Genomic DNA, 12,859 nt, shown 5'->3' on the forward strand with positions numbered 1-12,859 from the left:
TAGATATCTTCCTTGATCATTGTATTTAAAATTCTCTCACCACCCTACATATCAAATTCCATATCTGCTTCTTTTCTTCCAAAGCATTTATACCATCTGACATACTATATATTTTCTAATTTATTTTTCATTGTTTGTCTTACCCACTGGAACCTAAACTCCATGAAGGCAGGGATAGTTTTTGTTTTATTCACTGCCACATTTCCAGTGCCTAGCACAAGGTACGTACTCACTATTTGCTAAGTGTGGATAAACTTTCTTTCCAGGTTGTGAAAGAACTGGTGATCATCACACACTTTTCTTCCCTTTACTGCCACTGAATGACCAAAGTTGAGTCTGACAGGACATTAGTCAATTTATCTGGTTCAACATGTACTTTAAAAGATATCAGACTGTAGGCATCTTTGCAATGTTTTCCTTTTTATCTGGGAAATCATAGTTACAGATAAATTTTATCTCAGTTTTAGAGAATGGAAAAAAAAGTTTACATTTGCCAGAAGGGATCAATAAAACTAGTAACATTTTTGGAATTGGTGAGTGTGTGTGGGGGGGGGGGGGGCATTTTTTTTTTTTTTACATGGGCAGGCACCGGGAACCGAACCCGGGTCCTCTGGCATGGCAGGCAAGCGTTCTTGCCGCTGAGCCACCGTGGCCCACCCTGGGGGATGTTTTGAGAAGGAGAATCAACATGTGTCTAAATACAAAAATATCACAGGATAAAAATTAATTGCTTGAAGCAAATGGTGAACTAAATGTATATGTGATACATTTTTAGGGAAGATTTTAGGGATGTAGTAGTACTAGTACAATAAAGGACGTTTTAGAAATTTGATTTTTTTTTAATAGATATTAGGATAGTTTAAAGGGAAGAGAAGTTAAAATATTAAGGACGTTTATGGAGGAAAGTTTGGTGTATAGGAGGTTTGAAATAACCCAAACGAGAATTGAAGACAAAATGGCTAAACCAGGAAAATTAGTAGAAAAAGAAAATTTGAGAGTAAGCAATACAAAAAGAGGACAATTCCAAGTCAACAGTGGCTTCATGATTGTTCTTTTGGGGATGGCAGAAAGAATTTTGAGGTACCATCATGGCATTATCATTGCTTTAGAATAAGGGATAAGAAATACAATTCAGTTTCAGGTCAATCCCTAGAAAAGAGGCTGACTAATAAATGAGGTGGAAAATTTTTGCTGTGAGATAACATTTTTGGAGTAAGGTTTCTTCCTTACAGTTGCCTAGTGGGATATTTTCACCAAGGGTAACAATATGTATTGTTATTTTAAAGACTAGATAATTTATATGAAACGTAAAATATTGATATGTTTTTAGAAATGTGGAATAGTTTGGGGGAAGAAAAATTAGATGTGGGAAGATACCTCTCAGAAATTAGAGAGATTTTAACTTTAGTTGGAGTTCTTGTATGGAATTTACTTTCTAAAACTTAACCTCAAGGCGAGGTTTTACTCTTGATAGTTTATTATGTCTGTTTTTTAATTTAATAGGTGACAGTTGTCATGAGGCATGTTGAGAAAAATTTGTAACAGAAATTGTGCCAAAAAGGTAGAAAAAAAGCGTGGAAAATGTACTGTTGCTTTTAGATATGTTATATTCTCAGATATCTTAACCCATGAGTAAAGAGGCAGAAATCTAGAAAGATATGAACAGCAGAACAATATTTTTCAACAGTTTTTGTTCTCCTCTTTAGCTTTCTCTGTGTCATCTTATTACCCTCCATTCCCAGTTGCTCAGAACATACCCGTCTCCAGCTTCCTGCAGAATTTTATGTTTTCACTTCAGTAGAATGAAGAAGAGTGGACTTAAGCTAGATAGCACAACTAGCACTTTTAGTGAACTAAATGTATTTGTGATACTGTGCTTGGCGGTGAAAATACAAACTAGAATAATACATGGTCCTTCTCCTGAGAAGCTCACAGTAGAGCAGTCTGGTGAAAGAATATCCCCAATTTATAATAAATGATTTTTTTCTTTTCTTTTCTTTTTTTTTTTTTTTTTTTTAACAGATTCAAGTCTTTTATTTACCTCAAAAACCCAATAATGACAATAATGGATGTCATTTTAGGATCTTCTAGGGTCCTTGATGGCACTAAATTGAACTAGTAAAAATTAAACATTTTATTTTTTGTTTCATGGTGGTTTTTTTTTTTTTACTTTTTTTCTTGTATAATATAACTTATATACAAAGCAAAGAAGATAAAAAGCAAGTTTTCAAAGCACTCTTCAGCAGTAGTTACAGGACAGATCCAGAGTTTGTCATGGGCTACCATACCACCATCTCAGGTTTTTCCTTCTAGCTGTTCCAGAACAATGGAGGCTAGAAGTAATAAATATCTTTTTATCATCACAATCGACTTTTTTTTCTTTTTTTGTGAAAAATAACATATACACAAAACAATAAATTTCAAAGCTTAGCACAACAATTAGTTGTAGAACAGATTTCAGAGTTTGGTATGGCTACAGTTCCACAATTTTAGGTTCTTACTTCTATCTGCTGTAAGATACAGGAGACTAAAATAGATACCAGTTTAATGATTCAGCAATCATATTCATTTGTTAAACCTTACCTTCTCTGTATAATTCCACCATCACCTTTGATCTTTCTATCCCACTCTTTAGAGGTATTTGTACTATGGCCATTGTAACTTTTTCATGTTGGAAGGGATTGTCAGTAATATGGGATAGGGAAATGGAACTAGCTGATGTTCTGGAGAGATTGGGTCCTCTGGGTTTTAGGACCTATCTGGGCCAGGGACCCATCTGGAGGTTGTAGGTTTCTGGAAAGTTATCCTAGTGCATGGAACCTTTGTAGAATCTTCTGTATTGCCCTAGGTGTTCTTTAGGATTGGCTGGAATGGTTTTGGTTGGGGTTTGGCAAGTTATGACAGATAGCAATGTCTAACTGAAGTTTGCGTAAGAGTGACCTCCAGAGTAGCCTCTTGACTCTATTTGAACTGTCTCAGTTGCTAATACTTTATTAGTTACACTCCTTTTCCCCTTTTGGTTACGTTGAAATTGTTGATCCCATGGTACCAGGGTCATACTCGTCCTGGGAGTCATCTCCCGTGCTGCCACGGAGACTTTACCCCTGGATATCATGTTCCACGTAGGGGGAGGGCAATGATTTCATATAGTAAATGATTTAATAGAGATATTTGCAGAGCTAGTTTTCCATTTGAGAAAAAATAATTTTGTATACAGTCAAAATGTAATGCTAGCATGGTCTTTCTTCATAGAGATCAAAGCCTGTTTCATAGATTTTGTATGTGTTTATATTTCTTAGAACTGTACTTCTTACAAAGAGTAAGTAAAATATTTGATAATTAATATTATTTCACTAGTTTATTTTTAGCAGATTGAGAAGGCAACTGTTGGCAGTATTTAAAAGCCAAAAAATACAGCTTTAGTTACATCCAAAGCTAGATATAATTTTATTTAAATTGTTCTAATTTTACATTAAGAAGTTTTTAATATTTTTAAAAAGAGTATTTTTTTGGTATAAACATCCTCTTATTCTCAGCATTTTATGTAATCTTCAAGCTACATTATGTCTTCTCTCCTTCTTTTGAGTACTTATGATCTTTTGTCTTTCCTAAGATTTTCCCAATATTCAGATCCTTTTGCTGTCTAGAAATTTATTATTTAAAAATCTGTTAGCAAAATCCTTAGATGATAACAGGATACTTTTTTTTTCTTGTTTTTTGATTGTACCTTGTTAAGCTAGTTTTAAACATGAACTTTCTTAGAATCAGGCGGTTCCTGGTTTCTATGGGACTTCCTGTTTTTGCAAATAAAAATAGAAAAGTGTCTTAGAAAGGAAACCTGGTCAGTGTGAACTACTTTGTAGGATCAGTTTCTCTTAATTGTGATCTGGATTATAGAGATCCAGTATCTAAAAGTTTTCAGTATTTTTGCATGTAATATGAAAATGAAGTAATTGATAAGGGGGAGGTTCTGAATAATAGTCATGAGAGATGCTGCATAATCAGCTGTAAACTTGTTTCTGTCTTTTGGGAAGGGGGAGTGAAAGAGATTGAATTGAAAAGTGATGTTAAGGTATTAGAAATTCAGGGTTATTTAATATTGAAAATTAATTCTTAGCTACTTTGACCTGAAAAATTTTTTCCTTTCCTTGCCACTTTTCTAGGTTTTAGCAAGGATTAAAAAGTTTGATATGTTTTTGTTTGTTTGTTTTTAATCATTTAAAGTCAAAATTCTAAATGAATTGTCAGTTTACAAATAACTGTACATTATTTTATAGTTAATAATTTTAACTGTAATAAAGTAGATTCCTTAAGAGGTTAACTGCTTTAGTTCATATTTTGAAGAGAAATCAAGTTAAGGTCAAAACAGGTGATATAGATAGTTAAGACCATTAACAACAACAACAACAACAACAAGAAGTAACATTTATTGAGTGTTTATTTAGTTCCAGGCACTATGCCAAGCATTTTATATAGTTTATCTCATTAATCTACACAGCACCTATATAAGGTGGCTACTATTGTTATTCCTCCTATTTAGAAGCAGAAACTACATCTTAGAGGGCTAAGTAGATACTAGTTCAAGGTCTTGTTAAGTGACAGAGTTAGAACATGAATCCAGCCACTCTGACATCAGAGCACATGCTTTTGATGATTATAGAGAAGAAACACAAATTTAAGGAGAGAATGGTAAGATTGGTAAGTCTGAAAATTAATTCCCTAACTATTATCATTGGTTTGTTTACATTGTGTTTGTATGTCAATGTTTTAGCAAAATACATGTTGACTTGTACAGAGGGCTTGTGTAGGGGAATTCTAATTCTCACTTTCAAATGATGCTAATGGTTTTCTTTTTTCTTTCCTTGGTAGTAAAAAACCCCGTTGGTGAAACATTGGGAAACATACAAGTAAGTAAAAGATCATAATGCTGATATTTTGTGTCATATTTTGTGTTATAAAAGTATTAGGATCATTGTTAACTAAAAATAGTAAGTTTTTAAGTTCTTATAGGCTGTAGCAATAAGTTTTCTTATTCTGAGTTATCGTTAAATATAGTATTAATTAGATCTGATACAGTTTTGTTCCTAGAAGCTGAACTGTTTGTTATGACTTTAAGTAAAAGCCAGTTGCCAAATAGAATAGCAATAGCATATCATCTGGGGATCTGATCTTACTCCTAGACCCTAAGAATTATATCTATTGTCTTAAGTTGTTGGATGCCCAGCAGACTTTGTTCTCTTTGCCCTCATCCTGTCTCTCTTTGGATCCTTTGCACATTGACATATCTGTTCAACTGTGAGGATGGCAAAGTATTTAGAAATGATATATATCCCTTAGGCTACCCATTTTTATGATTCCATTTCCTTTTTGTTTTTTAAGGATGCTGTAATATTTTAGCTTAAATTTTATTTGCATAAATATTTTGAAAATTATCATCATGTTAGGTACTTTGAAGATTTAAGATATTTGAGCTCGTAATAAGCAATTGGTTAATTTTTTAATTATATTAACTGACCATTGTATGGCCAATATCAAAAGCATTACCTGTTGTACTAAAGGATGTGGAATAATGTATAATTAGAGCCACAGAATATTATGTTAGATTGTTAGAATAGGGCTTTGGAATGATTATTTTTAGTAATATTCTATTGTGTCGATAGTATTTTTCTAAAGAGTTGACCTTATCAGTGGCAATATTGTATAGTACTAAAATATGATGTATAATCACTGAATATTGGAAATACAGGACTTTATTTTCTTCGGTGTAATTTTCTCTATAAGGAAACCAAAGTTCTGAACCTCAGAATAATAGTAATAATTATAATGATGATAATGGTAGTTCACTTATATTGAGTGTTTATTCTGTGCCATTTATAATGGAGTATTTATAATCCATTATTATTTATTTAGATACTTGATAAGCAATTGAAAGTATGTTAGAAGAGAATATTGGTTGAGGATAAAAGAGGGAAATATTCAAAGGTGATAGTATATGAGAAAATTTGGTGGAATTATCCTCCAGTTTGATTTTTTATCACAAGAATAAGCACTTTGCTTTAGAGAAGGATATCCAGACCTTACCAGAAAGACACTTGAAAGGTAGTTATTTCAACTTAGGAAATTATTTCTAATTCAATGAAAAGTTTTAATGAAAGGGTCCTTGACAGCTTACTTTAAATAGGAATTTATTTGTAGATCTTTAAATAAAAAGCTGGTATTAGAGACAAAGGACACTCTGTTTTAATAAAAGAGATAGTCCACACAAGAAGAAATAGCAATCATAAATATTTTGTGCACCTAACCATGTTGCCCCAATATAGGTGAGGTAAATACTGGCAAAACTGAAGGATAAAACAGACAACTCTATAATAATACTTAGAGACCTCAATGCACCACTCACATCAAGAGGCAAAATATCTAGATAGAAGATCAGTAAGGAAACAGAGAGCTTGGATAATATGACAAATGAACTAGATTTAACAGACATATACAGAGCATCACATCCCAAAACACCTGGATATACAAATGCGCGTGGGTCATTCTCCAGGATAGACCCCATATTGGGTCACAAAACAAGTCTCAATAAATTTAAAAAGATTGAAATTTTGCAAAGCATCATCTCTGACCATAATGGAATGAAGCTGGAAATCAGTAACAGGCAGAGAACTGAAAAGTCCGCAAATATATGGAAGCTAAGTAACACACTCTTAAACGATCAGTGGGTCAAAGAAGAAATTCCAAGGAAAGTTAGTAAATATCTTGAGACATATGAATACAAGACCAGAGCATATCAAAACTTATGGGATGGGACTTCCAGAGAAGATGGTGGCTTAGTAAGACGCGTGGGTCTTAGTTCCTCCTCCAGAACAGGTACTAAAGAAATAGAAACGGTACAGAACAGCTCCCGGAGCCACGACAGAGACCAAAAAGACAGCGTACCCCATTCTGGAAAGGCTGAACTGGCAGGGAGAATCCGCTGCGGTGAGATACCCGAGGGGCACGCGCTTCCCCGGGTCGGGGCGGCTGGCGGCCGGAGTCCCTCCCTCCCTCCTTCCCGGGCCAGCTGGGAGAATTGGACAGGCAGTCCCCTCAAGCCGCGGTGGCCGGCGCCCCCTCCCACGCGCGGCCACCCGGGCCGGCTGGGAGAATTGGATAGGAAGTGCCCCAAGCCGTGGAGGCCGGCGACCGGGGTCCCTTCCACACATGTGGCTTCCCGGTCCGGCTGGGAACGTTGGATCGGCACCCCCCCAAGCTGCGGCGGCTGGTGCCCCACGCCATGCTTGACTTCCCGGGCCACCTGGGAGATTTGGACCGGCACTCCCCCAAGCCGCGGAGGCCGGCGCCCCCCCCCCCCCATGTGCAAACTTCCGGGCCGGCTGGGAGATTTGAATCGGAACTCCCCCAAGCCGCTTCAGCTGGCGAACTTCCCCCACAGCGAGAGTTTTCCAAAGTTAAAGGAGCCACAGCATCTTTTACTGGTGGGACCCGCAGACAGACAAGCGCCACATACTGGGCAGGATAAGAAAAACAGAACCCAGAGATTTCACAGGAAAATCTTTCAACCTACTGGGTCCCACACCCAGGGAAATCTGATTGAATGCCCAGACGCCAGCAGAAAATAACGGATCACGCTAAGAAAATTGAAGATATGGCCCAGTCAAAGGAACAAACCAATAGTTCGAATGAAATACAGGAGCTGAGACAACTAATTCTGAATGTACGAACAGAAATGGAAAACCTCTTCAAAAACCAAATTAATAAATTGAGGGAGGACATGAAGAAGGCATGGGATGAACAAAAGAAGAAACAGAAAGTCTGAAAAAACAAATCACAGAACTTATGGGATTGAAGGACAAAGTAGAAAAGATGGAAAAAACAATGGATACCTACAATGGTAGATTTAAAGAGACAGAAGATAGAATTAGTGAACTGGAGGATGGAACATCTGAATTCCAAAAAGAAACAGAAACTATAGGGAAAAGAATGGAAAAATTTGTGCAGGGGATCAGGGAACTTAATGATAATATGAAGCGCACAAATATATGTGTTGTGGGTGTCCCAGAAGGAGAAGAGAAGGGAAAAGGAGGAGAAAAACTAATGGAAGAAATTATCACTGAAAATTTCCCAACTCTTATGAAAGATCTAAAATTACAGATCCAAGAAGTGCAGCGCACCCCAAAGAGAATAGACCCAAATAGGCGTTCTCCAAGACACTTACTAGTTAGAATGTCAGAGGTCAAAGAGAAAGAGAGGATCTTGAAAGCAGCAAGAGAAAAACAATCCATCACATACAAGGGAAACCCAATAAGACTATGTGTAGATTTCTCAGCAGAAACCATGGAAGCTAGAAGACAGTGGGATGATATATTTAAATTACTAAAAGAGAAAAACTGCCAACCAAGAATTCTATACCCAGCAAAAATTGTCCTTCAAAAATGAGGGAGAAATTAAAACATTTTCAGACAAAAAGTCACTGAGAGAATTTGTGACCAAGAGACCAGCTCTGCAAGAAATACTAAAGGGAGCACTAGAGTCAGATATGAAAAGACAGAAGAGAGAGGTGTGGAGAAGAGTGTAGAAAGAAGGAAAGTCAGATATGATATACATAATACAAAAGGCAAAATGGTAGAGGAAAATATTATCCAAACAGTAATAACACTAAATGTTAATTGACTGAATTCCCCAATCAAAAGACGTAGACTGGCAGAATGGATTAAAAAACAGGATCCTTCTATATGCTGTCCACAGGAAACACATCTTAGGCCCAAAGATAAACATAGGTTGAAAGTGAAAGGTTGGGAAAAGATACTTCATGCAAATAACAACCAGAAAAGAGCAGGAGTGGCTATACTAATATCCAACAAATTAGACTTCAAATGTAAAACAGTTAAAAGAGACAAAGAAGGACACTATATACTAATAAAAGGAACAATTAAACAAGAAGACATAACAATCATAAATATTTATGCACTGAACCAGAATGCCCCAAAATACGTGAGGAATACACTGCAAACACTGAAAAAGGAAATAGACACATATACCATAATAGTTGGGGACTTCAATTCACCACTCTCATCAATGGACAGAACATCTAGACAGAGGATCAATAAAGAAATAGAGAATCTGAATATTACTATAAAGGAGCAAGACTTAACAGACATTTATAGGACATTACATCCCACAACAGCAGGATACACCTTTGCTCAAGTGCTCATGGATCATTCTCAAAGATAGACCATATGCTGGGTCACAAAGCAAGTCTTAACAAATTTAAAAAGATTGAAATCATACACAACACTTTCTTGGATCATAAAGGAATGAAGTTGGAAATCAATAATAGGTGGAGTGCCAGAAAATTCACAAATACGTGGAGGCTGAACAACACACTCTTCAATAACGAGTGGGTCAAGGAAGAAATTGCAAGAGAAATTAGTAAATATCTCGAGGCGAATGAAAACGAAAACACAACATATCAAAACCTATGGAACGCAGCAAAGGCAGTGCTAAGAGGGAAATTTATCGCCCTAAATGCCTATATCAGAAAAGAAGAAAAGGCAAAAATGCAGAAATTAACTGTCCACTTGGAAGGACTAGAGAAAGAACAGCAAACTAACCACAAAGCAAGCAAAAGGAAAGAAATAACAAAGATTAGAGCAGAAATAAATGAAATTGAAAACATGAAAACAATAGAGAAAATCAGTAAGACCAGAAGTTGGTTCTATGAGAAAATCAATAACATTGATGGGCCCTTAGAAAGACTGACAAAAAGAAGAAGAGAGGACGCAAATAAATAAGATCAGAAATGGAAGAGGAGACATAACCACTGACCTCACAGAAATAAAGGAGGTAATAACAGGATACTATGAACAACTTTACGCTAATAAATACAACAATTTAGATGAAATGGACGGGTTCCTGGAAAGGCATGAGCAACCAACTTTGACTCAAGAAGAAATAGATGACCTCAACAAACCAATCACAAGTAAAGAAATTGAATCAGTCATTAAAAAGCTTCCCAAAAAGAAAAGTCCAGGACCAGACGGATTCACATGTGAATTCTACCAAACATTCCAGAAAGAATTAGTACCAACTCTCCTCAAACTCTTGAAAAAAATCAAAGTGAAGGGAAAGCTACCTAATTCATTCTATAAAGCCAACATCACCCTCATACCAAAACCAGGCAAAGATATTACAAAAAAAGAAAGCTACAGACCAATCTCTCTAATGAATATAGATGCAGAAATCCTCAACAAAATTCTAGCAAATCGAATCCAACAACACATTAAAAGAATTATACATCATGACCAAGTAGGATTCATCCCAGGTATGTAAGGATGGTTCAACATAAAATCAATTAATGTAATACACCATATCAACAAATCAAAGCAGAAAAATCACATGATCATCTCAATTGATGCAGGGAAGGCATTCGACAAGATTCAACATCCTTTCCTGTTGAAAACACTTCAAAAGATAGGAATACAAGGGAACTTCCTTAAAATGATAGAGGGAATATATGAAAAACCCACAGCTAATATCATCCTCAATGGGGAAAAATTGAAAACTTTCCCCCTAAGATCAGGAACAAGACAAGGATGTCCACTATCACCACTATTATTCAACATTGTGTTGGAGGTTCTAGCCAGAGCAATTAGACAAGAAAAAGAAATACAAGGCATCAAAATTGGAAAGGAAGAAGTAAAACTATCACTGTTTGCAGACGATATGATACTATACGTCGAAAACCCGGAAAAATCCACAACAAAACTACTAGAGCTAATAAATGAGTACAGCAAAGTAGCAGGTTACAAGATCAACATTCAAAAATCTGTTGCATTTCTATACACTAGTAATGAACAAGCTGAGGGGGAAATCAAGAAACGAATCCCATTTACAATTGCAACTAAAAGAATAAAATACCTAGGAATAAATTTAACTAAAGAGACAAAAAACCTATATAAAGAAAACTACAAAAAACTGTTCAAAGAAATCATGGAAGACCTAAATAGATGGAAGGGCATACCGTGTTCATGGATTGGAAGACTAAATATAGTTAAGATGTCAATCCTACCTAAATTGATTTACAGATTCAATGCAATACCAATCAAAATCCCAACAACTTATTTTTCAGAAATAGAAAAACCAATAAGCAAATTTATCTGGAAGGGCAGGGTGCCCCGAATTGCTCAAAGTATCTTGAGGAAAAAAACGAAGCTGGAGGTCTCACACTGCCGGACTTTAAGGCATATTATGAAGCCACAGTGGTCAAAACAGCATGGTATTGGCATAAAGATAGATGTATCGACCAATGGAATCGAATAGAGTGCTCAGATATAGACCCTCTCATCTATGGACATTTGATCTTTGATAAGGCAGTCAAGCCAACTCACCTGGGACAGAACAGTCTCTTCAATAAATGGTGCCTAGAGAACTGGATATCTATATGCAAAAGAATGAAAGAGGACCCGTATCTCACACCCTATACAAAAGTTAACTCAAAGTGGATCAAAGATCTAAACATTAGGTCTAAGACCATAAAACAGTTAGAGGAAATTGTAGGGAGATATCTTATGAAACTTACAATTGGAGGCGGTTTTATGGACCTTAAACCTAAAGCAAGAGCACTGAAGAAGGAAATAAATAAATGGGAGCTCCTCAAAATTAAACACTTTTGTGCATCAAAGAACTTCATCAAGAAAGTAGAAAGACAGCCTACACAATGGGAGACAATATTTGGAAACGACATATCAGATAAAGGTCTAGTATCCAGAATTTATAGAGATTGTTCACCTCAACAACAAAAAGACAGCCAACCCAATTACAAAATGGGAAAAAGACTTGAACAGACACCTCTCAGAAGAGGAAATACAAATGGCCAAAAGGCACATGAAGAGATGCTCAACGTCCCTGGACATTAGAGAAATGCAAATCAAAACCACAATGAGATATCATCTCACACCCACCAGAATGGCCATTATCAACAAAACGGAAAATGACAAGTGCTGGAGAGGATGCGGAGAAAGAGGCACACTTATCCACTGTTGGTGGGAATGTCAAATGGTGCAACCACTGTGGAAGGCAGTTTGGCAGTTCCTCAAAAAGCTGAATATAGAATTGCCATATGACCCAGCAATACCATTGCTAGGTATCTACTCCAAGGACTTAAGGGCAAAGACAGAAACGGACATTTGCACACCAATATTTATAGCAGCATTATTTACAATTGCAAAGAGATGGAAACAGCCAAAATGTCCATCAACAGATGAGTGGCTAAACAAACTGTGGTATATACATACGATGGAATATTATGCAGCTTGAAGACAGAATAAACTTATGAAGCATGTAATAACATAGATGGACCTAGAGAACATTATGCTGAGTGAGTCTAGCCAAAAACTAAAGGACAAAAACTGTATGGTCCCACTGATATGAACCGACATTCGAGAATAAACTTGGAATATGTCATTGGTAACAGAGACCAGCAGGAGTTAGAAACAGGGTAAGATAATGGGTAATTGGAGATGAAGGGATACAGTCTGTGCAACAGGACTAGATACAAAAACTCAAAAATGGACAGCACAATGCTACCTAATTGTAATGTAATTTTGTTAAAAGACTGAATGAAGCTGCATCTGAGCTATAGTTTTTTGTTTGTTTGTTTGTGTGTTTTTTTTGTTTTTTTATATATATATATTTTTTATTTTTTATTATTATTATTTTTTTCTCTATATTATCATTCTATATCTTTTTCTGTTGTTTTGCTAGTTCTTTTCCTAAATCGATGCAAATGTACTAAGAAATGATGATCATACATCTATGTGATGATATTAAGAATTACTGATTGCATATGTAGAATGGA

At 36.0% G+C, this 12,859-nt stretch overlaps 1 protein-coding gene across 1 annotated transcript in view; it reads left to right on the forward strand.

Annotated features, from left to right (window-relative positions):
* The window catches only part of LEMD3 (LEM domain containing 3), a 65,313-nt gene that overhangs the window by 20,554 nt on the left and 31,900 nt on the right, over positions 1-12,859 (forward strand). The window contains exon 2 of the mRNA XM_077111318.1: positions 4,870-4,907. Within this exon, the coding sequence (XP_076967433.1) occupies positions 4,870-4,907 (38 nt within the window). The remainder of the gene's footprint in view (positions 1-4,869; positions 4,908-12,859) is intronic.

Source organism: Tamandua tetradactyla, chromosome 7, assembly GCF_023851605.1.
Source record: "Tamandua tetradactyla isolate mTamTet1 chromosome 7, mTamTet1.pri, whole genome shotgun sequence".
In the NCBI taxonomy this organism is placed as follows: Eukaryota; Metazoa; Chordata; class Mammalia; order Pilosa; family Myrmecophagidae; genus Tamandua; species Tamandua tetradactyla.